This window comes from Pantherophis guttatus, chromosome 7 (assembly GCF_059756535.1).
Source record: "Pantherophis guttatus breed Tessera chromosome 7, ASM5975653v1, whole genome shotgun sequence".
Classification (NCBI taxonomy): domain Eukaryota; kingdom Metazoa; phylum Chordata; class Lepidosauria; order Squamata; family Colubridae; genus Pantherophis; species Pantherophis guttatus.
Genome location: NC_142069.1, coordinates 1,575,343 through 1,590,111, shown reverse-complemented (window position 1 = coordinate 1,590,111; position 14,769 = coordinate 1,575,343). Strand labels below are relative to the sequence as shown.

Sequence of the window (14,769 nt, the reverse complement as noted above, 5' to 3'; positions counted from 1 at the left end):
ACCTACCTACAAGGACCCTGGCTTTGAAATCTGCCAAGGCTGTGATTACAGTTTTACAGAAATTCTTAAGGGTGGATCACATTCACCCCATTGCCCTCCCCCTACTAATGCTTGCATAACATATAATATTGATTGGTTACCTGGATTACAGCCCCCTAAAGGTTTCAGCAAGGCTTTTGCACTTGCTTGTGCGAAGTAGCTAACTCTCATGTCACCTGGCACTCACCCCAGGTGATGGGTATCTTGCAAAGTTTCTAGTTGCATGTTCTAGCTATGTGGTTTGGGGCTTTTTTTAATAAGCGAGCATTAAGAGTTGTTAACCTAATCTTGCATAGCTTCTTCTCTAGAAGTATTGTACTATTAATTAGAGCATACAAAACATTTTCTAGACCAATTCTGGAATACAGCTCATCTGTCTGGAACCCGCATTGCATATCGGACATTAATACAATGGAGAGAGTCCAGAGATATTTCACAAGAAGAGTCGTCCATTCCTCTACCTGCAATAAAATACCTTATGCCACCAGACTTGAAATTTTGGGCTTAGACAATTTAGAACTACGCCGCCATTGGTCTGACCTAAGTGTAGTACATAAAATTATTTACCACAATGTTCTACCTGTCAATGACCTCTTCAGCTTCAGCCTCAACAATACACGAGCAAATAATAGATAACAAACTTAAAGTGAACCGCTCCAAACTCAATTGCAGAAAATATGACTTCAGCAACAGAGTGGTCAATGCCTGGAATGCACTACCTGACTCTGTAGCTTCTTCCCCAAACCCGCAAAACTTTAACCTTAAACTGTCTACTGTTGACCTCACCCCATTCCTAAGAGGTCTGTAAGGGGTGTGCATAAGAGCACCAGTGTGCCTTTAATCCCTGTCCTAATGTTCCCTTTAATTGTATTCATTTTATGTATTCAATTCATGCTTATACTTATATATATTATCTAATATGTCCTTGACAAAATAAATAAATAAACATAAACAAATAAAAATAAATCTTCTTGCATCCAGTACCCTGCCTTAGTGGTTTCTGACAGGTAAGCCTTTTACTTCTGCCTCGCTTTGACTGTGCAGCCCCCCCCCCCATTCCCTGCCCTCACAGTATGGAAAGCCTTCATTGCAAATCCCCTGTTATACTGGAAGGTAGAAAAGAATTGTTTTAAGGCAATGAAATGAAGACAAGAGTAAATGTTTTTCAGAATTCATATTCTTCACTCTCATGTCCATTAAACCCACACCTGGATCCTATCTCCACATATGGCCCCCATATGACAGGGCCTCATCTGTACATACATCCCATCATCTGATATCTATTTATCTATCTATAATCAATACTATCTCTATTTTCTATCTACCTCTATCATTTATTTATTATCTATCTTCCTATCTATTATCTATATTTATCTATCTATTTATAATCAATACTATCTCTATTTATCTACCTCTATCATTTATTTATTATCTATCTATCTTCCTATCTATTATCTATATCTATCTATCTATTTATAATCAATATTATCTCTATTTATCTATCTACCTCTATCACTTATTTATTATCTATCTTTATATCTATATCTATATCTATCTATCTATAATCAATACTATCTCTATTTATCTATCTACCTCTATCATTTATTTATTATCTATCTTTATATCTATATATCTATTTATCTATAATCAATTCTATCTCTATTTATCTATCTACCTCTATCATTATTTATCATCTATCTTCCTATCTATAATCTATATCTTCCTATTATCTATATCTATTTATAATCAATACTATCTCTATTTATCTATCTACCTCTATCATTTATTATCTATCTATCTTCATATCTATATCTATCTATTTATAATCAATACTATCTCTATTTATCTATCTACCTCTATCATTTATTATCTATCTATCTTCATATCTATATCTATCTATTTATAATCAATACTATCTCTATTTATCTATCTACCTCTATCACTTATTTATTATCTATCTTTATATCTATATCTATATCTATTTATCTATAATCAATTCTATCTCTATTTATCTATCTACCTCTATCATTATTTATCATCTATCTTCCTATCTATAATCTATATCTTCCTATTATCTATATCTATTTATAATCAATACTATCTCTATTTATCTATCTACCTCTATCATTTATTATCTATCTATCTTCATATCTATATCTATCTATTTATAATCAATACTATCTCTATTTATCTATCTACCTCTATCATTTATTTATTATCTATCTATCTTCATATCTATATCTATCTATAATCAATATTATCTCTATTTATCTATCTACCTCTATCAATCATTTATCTATCTATCTATCTATCTATCTATCTATCTATCTATCTATCTATCTATCTATCTATCTATCTATCTATCCATCCCTCCCTCCCTCCCTCCCTCCCTCTCGCCCTCCATTCTATTTTAACCCCTTTTAGAGCCCTTACGTGGATTCCAGGCTGAAGACGAGAGGAACGAAGCCAGCAAGGAGAGGGGGAAAAATTCTCTCCCCCCTGAGGTAAAAAAATACCTACTCAGGGCTAAGACTCGCGCCAGAAAATGGAGGACGTGGGATTGGCAGGCTTTTTAGCTGTCCATTTCACTGCCTGTAGAGCCCAGCTAGGACTTAAAAGGCGCTAGACTGTAGACTGCCCTCTACAGGTAGTGAAACGGACAGCTAAAAAGCCTGCCAAGACCCCACGTCCTCCATTTTCTGCACAACTATCTATCTATTCTAATTAATCCTATCATCTATCTATCTATCTATCACGTATAAGATAACAGACATAAGTGTAAAGATGATTATGAATACAGGGTAACTTAGGGTCAGAGATAAGGGACTCTTAGCCCTGACTAGGTATTTTTTTACCTCAGGGGGGAGAGAATTTTTTCTCTCTCCTTGCTGGCTTCCTCAAACAAAATTTTACGAATTCAAACCCACAAAATAAAGAAAATCAAAACGTGACAGGGACGATGGGCAAGGAATTTATTTGTTCATTCATTCATTTCACTAATTAATTTGTAATTTTTGACAAGTAAAATTAATTACGGTAATTAATTAATTAATTTTACTTGTCAAAAATTGGGGAATTTGAACCCACAAAATAAGAAATCAAAATCTGACAGGGACAATAGGCAAGGAATTTATTTGTTTATTCATTCATTCATTTATTCATTTCATTAATTCGTAATTTTTGACAAAATTAATTACAGTAATTAATTAATTAATTTTACATGTCAAAAATTAGAAATTCAAACCCACAAAATAAGAAAATCAAAATGTGAAAGGGACGATAGCCAAGGAATTTTAAAAAGCAATTTAAAAAAATCACAGTCTGTACTGAAATCAGCCCATTAAGTGTTCCATGTGTTGCTGACTTTAGTTTTGTCTTATTTAACTCCAGCCAGAAAATTGGTGGCTGATGTCCTCCTGGAGGAGACAACATTTTCTCCCTTAACGAAACGTCTGAAGGAGAAAATAGGGATGGAGCCCATCAAATCTTTGGTGGCTTCTTTCCAAAGGAACTTTTCCAAGGATCTGGAAACAGGCAGGACTCTTGGAGAGTCGTGAAAGGGAGCACAGAAGAGTAACAAAGATGGTTAGGGGACTGGAGGCTGAATTGGCCATTGCTAGTCTAGTAACCAGCGGAACGGCTTGTCTCCAGAAGTTGTGGGTGCTCGACAACCAGTGATCAAAAGTGCCCTTCCAAAGTGAGACGAAAGCATTTGAGCAGTAGAGGTGCTGAAGACATGAAGCTCATTCTGATGAAACTAATTTCTTTAGGAAATTCATACCGCAGTACAAAAGATTGGAGGCTTCCTTCTGCCGACTGAATCATGGAGTTATTTCTTCCTGAAATAAAACTACTGAACAAGACAAGTCATAGATATAATGGCTGATATTCTTGGTCAATTGATCAGCAATGAACTGAAGAGGAGATATTGCTGTGATTTGGGACAGTCTGTCCTAACAAGATGCTCGTGATGTGCATTGGGACTGCACCCCCATATTTCCCATCCTTTCTCCCTGCGGCTAGGAATGCCGGGAGTCCCCATCCCAATGCCTTGGGATGACACAGGTTCGAAGGCTGATGCGGTATCATAAAGATGATTGAGACTTGGGACTTGGGAGGCAGAGAGTAGATGTGGGCGGGGCCAGTCAGAATTTTTACGACTGGTTCTCCGAACTACTCAAAATTTCCGCTACCAGTTCTCCAGAACTAGTCAGAACTTGCTGAAGCCCACCTCTGGTCTGCACTTGAGAGTAGGGTTGGACTAGAAGACCTCCAGTGTCCCTTCCAATTCTAGGATTCTTTGTTTCAAAGTTTCCTTTTTCCAAAATGGTCACTTTGGGTCTGTCATAGAGGGGGTTTAAAATGCGCTGATCTGGCTTTCTCCATGATGTTATATCAACCTCCTGTCCATTAACATGTCTGCACAAAGTTTGTCCCTTCCTCACACCAGCCTCCTTTTCCTACCATAGACTAAAACACTCCTCCTAGATGTCTACCTTGCTCTCAAGAAGATTTTTGTCAACTCTTTGGGATCTGCTAGTGCATGTTTTCCTCTTTCCAGCATGTATTTCCCATTGCCTGGATCACTGCTCAGCCGTGGCATTTCCACATAAAAAATGATCTTGATGTGCTTCTGGCTTCAGTAGATATTTGTCCTTGTAGTGCCTGTTTGCCACAATTACACACAACTCCCAAACCCACTCATAAATAAATGGTTCAGAAAGAACCAACATTGTACCCAGAAGGAGCAAAAGCTCACAATTCTCCTGACAGCATTCAAAGACTGACCTGTAAGCAGCCTCCATCCGAAAGCAGCCTCTAGGATACGTCAGGGGGGAGCCACCGATTGATAGAGGGGACACGTCTGGCTGGTCCATAGCATTTAATAACGAGATGCTAACCACAGGTTCCTTTTTTTAAAGGCAGCTAAACCAGTGTCAGTCAAGGTATTACAGGTGGGGGATTGACTTGTTCAGGTTCTCATGAAGTTCTCCTCATGTGTGGCTTTTTATGTTTCTGCAATTTACCAAAAGGCCAACGAAAGGAAAAACTGTTCCTCAGGGACCTCTAGATTTCTTTTTCATTATCTAAAAACAGAAAGATGGAAGGACAGAGTGGAGTCCATCCAGGCCACCATTCTATGTCCCACAGAGGTCCACCCAGGAGTCTTTAGGCAATTCAGTAGCAAGAAGAGGGTGGCAAGCTGTTGGACAGTTGAGGATGCGACTGTAATTTATTGATATTCAAATGAAGGTGAATCTATGTGTTCCAGGAGAATGTTGAGGGAACTAATTTGGGTCAGTCAACGGGAACAGAGGTTTTGCCTTCTGAGCTTTCGGACTTGTGCTGGAGTCCATCTTCAGGGAACTTCTCTCTAGCAGAGAGTGGGCTTTGGGTTGTTCTGTTTGTGGTATTTATATGGTGCATATTGTATGTGGCTTGTTAGATGTTGATTGGGGTATTGATGGCTGGCTATTAAGTCGTTAGCTGAGGTTTGCTTGTGCTGATAAGCCCTTGCCTCCCAAGTATTTGACCAACTGGTGGTAAATCAGCACTCTTGTTGACTGAGGAGGGGGCCGTTTCCCAGGTTTCAATCACTTCCCTGGCTGTTTCTGTGCCTGCTTGTCCAACAGTCTTGACTCGGGAGGGGATAAACAGCCAGAAAGACTAGGAGTTGATGAGATCCCATCCTCCTCCTAGAATTTATCCAATCTCCTTCTGAAATCAACACAGCTGGAGGACATCAATACATCTGGTAACAGCAGCTCCTTGATTTAGCTTGCCCTTTCTTTTCCCTTCCAGATGGGGTTCGCCTCTTTTTGTGTGCCCTTTTTGGGCTTCCTGGTGGCCTCTTTCTTCATACAAGGTAGGTCTTTGTTGATGCAAAAAAACGTTGAAGCATTTCTAGATATGTCTAGTCTAGCAAAGAGAAGGACTAGGAGTGACATGATAGCAGCTTTCCAGGACTTGAGAGGCTGTCACAGAGAAGAGGAAGTTGACATTCTCCAAAGCATAGAAAGACAGGACAAGAACCAATGGGTGGAAATTCATTAAAGGGAGATCCAACCTGGAGATACGATTCTTGACAGTGAGAACAATTAATCAATGAATAGTTTTCCTCCTGGAGTTGTGGATGCTTCATCACTGGAGGTTTTCAAAAATAGACTGGACAACCATTTGGTATAAGGTCTCCTTCCTTGAGCAGGAGATTGAACTACTGTAGAAGACCTCCAAGCCTTGGACCTCCTGTTGACATCACCGCGGTACAGACACAGAGGAATGGGTCTCTGCGTTCCCTGTGCTGAATTCGTCATGTTTGTGGGCTCCGGAGGGAGCCTAAGCCACCCTGCAGGAGTGATGAAGCAAAGAGGGGCACCCTGTGAGGTCGGGGAGAATTGCAGCTCTTATGTACGGCCCAGGGTCTTTTTTCCCTCTCAGCCATGGCAAGAAGCAGCAGCAGCCTAAAGATGGCTGCTACAAAGCTAGGACAACTAACTTTGTTGTCCTAGCTTTGTAGAGCCGAGGTGGTGCAGTGGTTAGGGTGCAGTACTGCAGCTACTTCAGCTGACTGCTAGTTTAGCAGATCAGCGGATCAAATCTCACCAGTTAAAGGTTGACTCAGCCTTCCATCCTTCTGAGGTGGGTAAAATGAGGACCCAGATTGTTGGGGGCAATTATTATTATTATTATTATTATTATTATTATTATTATTATTATTATTATTATTATTATTATTATTATTATTATTTCTATGCCACCCACTTCCGAGGACTCTGGGCGGCTTACACCAAAGACAGTATACTAAATAGCATATTGCCCCCAACAATCTAGGTCCTCATTTTACCCACCTCGGAAGGATGGAAGGCTGAGTCAACCTTGAGCCGGTGAGATTTGATCCGCTGATCTGCTGAACTAGCAGTCAGCTGAAGTAGCTGCAGTACTGCACCCTAACCACTGCACCACCTCGGCTCTGTAATATGCTATTTAGTATATTGTCTTTGGTGTAAGCCGCCCAGAGTCCTCGGAGAGTAGGCGGCATAGAAATATGAATAATAAAAAAAAACAAAAAAAAAAAACAAAAACCTGAAGAATAACAACTAAGACTGGTGCTGGAGAGAAGAAGGTGAGCTGTGGTGGAATGGGGGAGAGGATGTTTCTTTGTTTTAAATTACCCCAAGAGATAATTCAGAACTATGACATGATTAGAAGTTAGACAGGAAAGAAAGAAAAATCCTTTTAATATAGGGTGACATGATTAAAAGCTAGAATAAGTGATAGAAATAAAGGAAATATTAATGTATACATTTTTATTTGATAAAATGAAGTAATAATGAGAAATAGGTGGAATACTTGAATAATGATAGATTGTAACCCTAATATAGAGTGTATTGTTATTAGAAATACATAAGTTGATTGAATGTAATAATAATGTTAAATCTGATCAGTTTCATTTGTATTGGAATGTATGGCACCCAGGGCCACACTGTTCATGCATTGATTTGACATTTTTATAAAAAAATTAAAAAAAAACTTTTAAAAAAAGAAAAAGATCTCCAACCCTAAGATTCTATGTTGGACAACTAAAAATATGGATGGGGTACCAGCCATGAAAATTGGGGATAAAATGCCCATTCATGGCAGGAAAATATAAAGGTTGCCACCACAGAACCAGAAGGCTGGCACCCAGCCAAATCAGCCATCAACAGGCATACGGACATAAACAACATTTACACACCATTCAAAAGAGACAATCGTTTGAGAAAGCCAAAAAGGAGACCAAAAACCCAAAATACCCCCTTGCCAGCAATCAACAACAGATAAACAAAGATTAACCAAGATTAATAGCAGACCAACAATGAATTAGTAAACAATGGGTCAAGGAATTTGTGAAACCGAAGAGCAGAAAATCCACCCAACCATCCATTGGTATTTAAGCAAAGGGTGTCCTGAGACCCTTCCCAGCCCATTGGTCCAGATATCGGTCCTTGTTGAGTTGCTCTTTTGTTTTCTTCTTCTGACCCTGTTACTTGAGGGGAGGCTGCCCCCACCTGTCTTCCCAGCCTCTCGCCGTACTTTGCACCCCATCCACGTCCTGGCTTCCCTCCAGCTGGGCACCGTCCTGCCCTTATTTCTAGGGTGTCTCTTTTCTTCCCCTTTTTCAAGTCCCTTCTCCTCCCCCTCTTTTCAGTTTGAATCCATGGGCTCAGGGTGGGTGACCCCAGAGGTGGGATTCACTTACCTTCCATAATGGTTCACAAAAACGAGTGTGCACATGCGCAGTAGTCACACATTACATCTGGGTGGGTGGGTGGAGCCTCCTGCAGTCGCCACTACCGGTTCACGCGATCCGGAGAGAACTGGCTGAATACCACCACTGGGTGACCCCCATCTCCTCCTCTTTGACAAGGTCTCCTCTTTCCACCAACAGGTCTGGAAGCATCAACTTGTCCCAGGCACTGGTACATGTTTGAGGATTTTTGTTATGCACTTTTCACGGAAAAACTGACCTGGAATGAGGCAGAAGTAAGAGGAGCCCCACCAGCCTCCAACTCAGCCTATAAGCTTACTGTCTGAGTGTAATGCTTCCCTGTGGGTGGGAAGGGAAAATAGGAAGGAAGGAAGAAAGGAAGGAAGGAAGGAAGGAAGGAAGGAAGGAAGGAAGGAAGGAAGGAAGGAAGGAAGGAAGGAAGGAAGGAAGGAGAGATGTCCAAAAATTATGGTCAAGAAAGTCAATATGGCCACAACAATGTGATTAAAGCATGAACAGAACCATAGTCGAGCTTCAATCACACCATTATAGACAGTAACAGACTTGTTTGACCATCCCTTATGGGTACCCCTGCCAAGGAAATGAGGGACCTTGGCATGGGATTGTGTCTGTGCTACCCACCTGTCCTTGGATTGGCAGAAACACATCCCAGCAGCTGTTTTCCCCATTTGGGTCCCTATCCTACCTCTTCCCTTCCACCAAGGACCTCAAAACCATCTGCCAATAAGTAGAACCATTGGGAGGAGAGGATGGGTTTGGGGTTCAGAGAAGGGTTGGCGGGACCTTCTCCCGATTCCTTTCCCCTCACTTCAAAAGGTCTGGAGAGATAGATAGCTTCCTGCTCTCCAGCTTTTACTCTTAGGAGAACATAGAAAGAGACTCTTTCTGTTCTGACCTAGGCTTCCTGACAAAGCATAAATCACAAGTTTAGTCCCCAAAAACCTCTTTTATTGAGACGGCTGTGAATTACGGTCATTCACAGCCCGTAATGATTCACAAACAGTCTGTTCAGCTTCCGACAGATGTCTGCTCGAGTTGACACAGTTGTTCAGGGTAATGTTGATAAGCACCCACCTTTATCTCCCTTGAAACGCTGCCACAGACCTAATTGCCAATTAATTTTGCAAAGCCACACATAACACAGAGTCAAACAGGACTTCTCAGAGCTTGAATTGACTATATGAACTAATTGCTTCCTGCAAAGGCTCAGTCCCTTTGCTTCTCTTTTTATGTCTTATGGGAGGGACCAATCAACTCCAAGCCTTACTCCCGAGTCGCCCTTTTTTTTCTTAATTGTTCTTGCCTTCTGGCAGCTCTGCGCATGCGCACACTGGGAACAGGCTCACACTGTTCTTCTGCCTCGCTGATGTCAGATTCCGGAGGCAGAACATAACTGTCAGATGGTCCTGGCCCCCTCTCTGCCTCTGACGCAGAGCCCTCATCTGAGCCTTCCCCAGAGTCCAGGACTGGCCCATGTTCCTCCCCAGCCTCCTCACTGTCCGACTCTGCTGCCACCAGACCACAACACTTTCAAAACTCTGCACTTCCACAAACTCACTGAATTGTTATGTGGCTCCTTCAAAACCTATTTATTTCTTTGATTTCTGTGCCCCCCCCCATCTCACGCAAGCGTCTTGGGCGGCATGCAAGTTTTACAAACACGGAAAAACCCACCATGTAGGACCCCTGCTGCCCAAGGATAAAGAACAACCCAACTCACAAAAGGAAAAAAAGCAATATTATCAAGAGTTCAGCTGCTCTCCTGACCCAAATGGCAGTTTGAAGGGACCTTAGAGGTCTTCTAGTCCAACCCCCTGCTCAGGCAGGACACCCTATACCTTTTTATGCTTGCATCATCTATCATCTACTAATTATGAATATTTATGCTTACATCATCTATGACTTAGGTATGTGCATGACTCTTATCATTTTGTCCTCCTTTCCTGAAATGTATAAATATGAGCACTTTTTTTTTTTTAGTCTGCATGGGAGCCCCTCCCATTTTCTTCTGGAAGGAATTCCTCCGATCTGCATTGTTAATGATAAATTCTGCAGTGAGCCTGGGTGATCGCTTTTTAGGTCTTGCTTTTGATTTCACACTATAGAGTTTGGATGTCGTGAAGACAGGCGCTGGGTGATGGAATTGGGGAATCAGGAAGGACAGGGATAGACTTGAGGAACTGAGGGAAGGCTCCAAACTTGGCCACTTTTAAGACTTGTGGACTTCAACTCCCAGAATTCCAGAATTCTGGGAGTTGAAATCTATCAGTGTTTGTTGCAGAAATCAAATCTGGAAAGCACACACAGGTTAACTGATTCAGCAGGATTCATTAACTTCTCTTTATACATAATATAATACATGAAATAAATATACAATACCAACAGCCAGAGGAGAGAACAGTTTCAGTTTCAATTCCAATTCCAGTTCAGCAGACTAGTTCAGACACGCCCAGATTCCAAACTGTTTCAGTTTCCAAACAGTCCCCATTGGCTGACTTAGTTACTAAGCCCTATTCATTGACCTTGTTACCATGTCTCTGCCAGTCATGAATTCTCTGGCAAAATCTGCAAGTCTTAAAGTGCCCAAGTTTGGATACTCCTGCCCTAAAGCACAAAGTACTCACCTGTGCCTGTTTGGTGTCTCCCAGGCAGATTGCAACACCTACGGCAAAAATGGCCACCTCGCCTCCATCCTCAGCGAACGGGAAATGGCATTTTTATCTTCTGCTATAAGAACCAACTTTGAAAAGACATATAGAATCTGGATTGGATTGTACAAAATCCGGGGCGGGAAGGTGAGTAGAAGTTGGGTTGGCCTCAGGGAGGGAAGGGAGTGAGTGGTATATATCTGAAGACAATAAAAAGCTCGGAGGTGGGGGTGGGGAGAGGGAGGAGGTGACAAGAATAAGACAATCTCTCAATGGATTTACATCACAGCACAATTACACCAGGATTTAACAACAGCATGATAGCAATCCTAGTATGTGGGGGGGTTCCTTGGAGAGCCTTCAAAACATTCAGTTCTGGATCTCAGTGCAATTTTGGGATCTTAAGAAGTTGACCATGGCTATGTTACACACGCTGTCTAGATTGAGCCCGGAATGGACAAAGGGACAGATCCCAATTCTCTCTAAATGACACGTTTCTTCAGATCTGAGCAATAGTATCCTTTTGATACTCTCACAAGGCTGGCTAGGAACCACATAGAATAAGTAAGGAAACACAAGCTGATTGCTCAAGAGTAGATAAACAGAGAAATTACAAAAATATCTGTATCGTTTCCCCTCATCAGTGAGTATAAGCATTTTTAACAAACTCTGTCACAATTCCAAACTCCCTCATAGTCTTTGCATACCCAGGGCACCCGTGTCCCAATTCACACAGTTCAACATAGGAACTTTCATCAATATCACCTGTGTTTTTATATAAAAAATAAATAACTTTATTGTCATTGTACGTGTATACACAGTACACCCATACAACGAAATTCACTTAACACCTAAAGACCAGGTCCAACACACATAATAATCCCCAAACACACTCCCATCCTCCACAATTCTCCACCCCTAAACCACCCAAACATCCACACAACAGACCAAGTAATGCTGTCCAGCAGCTCACTGATGGTGGCCCTTTAGTTCATTGTTGAGTGCAATTATAGCTCTGGGATAAAAACTATTCAGAAAACGTGTGGTCCGAGTTTTAATTGTCCTGTCTCTTCTGCCAGAAGGCAACAGTCCAAAAAGATTGTAAGCAGGATGGAAAGAGTCTCTGAGAATGTTATGCAACTTCCTCAAACAGCGAGATTCGAAGATGTCGTCCAGGGCTGGTAGCTGGAGTCCGATGATATTCTGGGCAGTTTTAATGATTCTCTGTAGAGCTTTTTTGTCCGCTACAGAGCTGCTCCCATACCATGCAAGAATGCCGTATGTCAGGACACTCTCAATGGTGCTGCGATAGTAGGACAGAAGTAGATGCTGAGATAGATTTATCTTCCTGAGCATTCTCAGGAAGCACAGCCTCTTCTCTGCCTTCTTCACAAGCATGTTAGCATTCATAGTCCATGAGATACAAATGCCCAGAAATTTAAAACTATCCACCCTCTCCACCTCCAGTTTGGATGCTGATCAACAGCTATGACTGGAAAGAAGGCCCTTAAGTGAAGTGGGATCTTTTGGAGGTGTTTCCAGACCTCTGTGGCTTTCTCTTCTCTAGAAATTTCCATGTTTCTACACGTCTCCCTTTCCAGGAGACCTCTTGAGACGTTTTGGGTGGGATCCAGTTGGAAGTTGGAAACATGCAACTTTCTAGCAATGGCTGGACTATGCTTCTAGAGGTTTAGGACATTTAGGCATCCACCATTGGCCGTGCCTCCTTCGCCACCAGCCACCTGCCTCAGCCCATTTACAGCAAGCTTTCCGCCTCTGCTGGCCCTCCCCCGGCCATCCAATGGCCAATGGGCTCCTAACCCTCTGCCCCTCGCCCTTCGCCCCTGCCCATTTGTCCAGACACCCTTTGACCTGGGCCTTTGGCTGGACAGGACAAGAAGCTGCCAGGCAATGGGGGAGCAATCGGTGGCTGTCTGTGGAAGGGGATAGCGCGCCATTGCGGGGACTGTCATGTGAGCCAGGCAACCAGCAGCTATGCCAACCTGTAGCTATTGCTCAAAAGCCTCTGCTACTTGCCTGGCACCCTTGCCCCCTGCGATCGCTTCTGCATGCTGCCACCACTGCTGCCAGTTGCCCGGCTCGCCCCCCCTTCTCTGCAATCGCTTTTGCATGCTGCCACCTTCCACAGCCAGTCATGAACTGCTCCCCAATTGGCTGGTGGCTTCTTGTGCAGTGCAGCTAAAGGCCCTGGTCAAATGGTGTCTGGACAGATAGGCAGGGACAAAGGACAAGGGGCTTAGGGCCAGGGGCCAGGGGCCCATTGGCCATGGAGAATGACCGGGGAAGGAGCAACGGAGGAAGAAAGCTGGCTGTAAATGGCTGAGGCAGGTGGCTGGAGCAAAGGGTCCGTGCCTAAATGTCCCATTCCGACTTGATCCAGAGTTGGAAGGCACCTTGGAGGTCTTCTAGTTCAACCCCCTACTCAAGCAGGAGACCCTGTACCATTTAAGACAAATAGTTGTCCATATAGTTGTCCGCTGTTGCTTTCTCTCTCTACAGACACGATTCAGATGGTCAGACCACGCCAAGACACAGGAAATTTTTTGGGCACACGGTCAACCTTCCAACTGCAAAAAGAAGCAGAATTGTGTCGAGCTATATACCAACGGTAAGGAGAAGATTTTTTTGTTCTAATGTATCAGACTTCTCAAGCATGTCTTCTCCACATGTGTGAAAAAACACAACCTTCCAATCCTCCACAGCCAATATGCATGAAGTCAGAGACTGTGTGGGCTTTGTTTCTGAATGAATCCTATTTAGTAATTTCTGTAAGTTTAGGGATCATTTCTATCACTAATGACTCTAAAGTGTGTATGCAACCATCCAGTAGAGCAGAAATGGGGAATGACGGCTCCTTTATGACTTGTGGACTTCAACTCCCAACTTCTAGAACCGAAGAAGCTTCTTGGATGAGAATCTAAACATCTTCAAAGAAAAAAGCCCAAGAAAGTCCAGTTGCTTTTGGACTTTACTTGTCAGAAGGTCGCAAAAGGTGATCACATGACCTCAGGACACTAAAAGAATCATAAATACATGCCGGTTACCAAATGCTTGAATTTTGATCACGTTATCAGGAGAATACTATAACGGTTGTGTCAAAATCAGTTATAAATCGATTTTTTCAGTTCTGTTGTAACTTTTCAAGAATCACTAAAAGGAACAGTTGTAAATTGAGGACTACCTGTAAACTACAATGAGAAAGCTGTATATTTAAATGTTCCTATCCAAGAAAGTTAATCCTTTGTGACAAACAACCCCACCCCCTGCGTTTTGGTACAAATGATGAGCGATCCAAAAACAATTGCAACAAAAGTCTAACCAATGATTTGATTTGTTCTAGACTATAAAAGTTGGAATGACCAGTTTTGTGAAGTCGAACAGCCCTATCTGTGCAAGACGCCTCTCGATTGAATACAGTTTGAAGGTTGGAAGCCAGAATCTCCCTGGCGACTACAACATCAACCTGCTGACCCACAGAAGAAGCCTGCGCATCAGACTTTCTTTTCCATGTGGTGTCACTAATCAATAAACTCTAATCCGAGGGCAGATGATGCTTCTGAATTTTTCTCTTGTGTGTTTTCATTCATTGAGAGGACTCCCGGTGCTCATTGCCAAAAAACTGAACCAAATCCAAAATGAACCAATCGTGGCAGCACTGAGAATGTTCCCTATGGGAGATATATGGCACTCCAACATCAAAAACATCTCTGAAACCACCAACAGACCATTAGAACCATCTGGCATCACAATATTATTATTATTATTATTATTATTATTATTATTATTATTATT

At 42.1% G+C, this 14,769-nt stretch overlaps 1 protein-coding gene across 1 annotated transcript; it reads left to right on the top strand.

The window, feature by feature from the left end:
* The first annotated feature begins 2,470 nt into the window (after positions 1 to 2,470).
* Positions 2,471 to 14,533, top strand: LOC117659438 (C-type lectin lectoxin-Thr1-like). The gene is made up of 6 exons (XM_060689306.2): positions 2,471 to 2,543; positions 5,842 to 5,905; positions 8,468 to 8,562; positions 10,957 to 11,103; positions 13,477 to 13,585; positions 14,318 to 14,533. Exons 2-6 carry the CDS (start codon positions 5,842 to 5,844, stop codon positions 14,386 to 14,388), a joined length of 486 nt encoding a protein of 161 aa, XP_060545289.2. The 5' UTR covers positions 2,471 to 2,543; the 3' UTR covers positions 14,389 to 14,533.
* The last annotated feature ends 236 nt before the right edge of the window (positions 14,534 to 14,769 follow it).

Coding starts and splice junctions, on each gene's coding strand:
- LOC117659438 (XM_060689306.2), top strand. CDS start 5,842: ATGGGGTTCGCCTCTTTTTGTGTGCCCTTTTTGGGCTTCCTGGTGGCC. Junction 5,906..8,467: donor GGCCTCTTTCTTCATACAAG/GTAGGTCTTTGT, acceptor TTCCACCAACAG/GTCTGGAAGCATCAACTTGT. Junction 11,104..13,476: donor ACAAAATCCGGGGCGGGAAG/GTGAGTAGAAGT, acceptor CTCTCTCTACAG/ACACGATTCAGATGGTCAGA.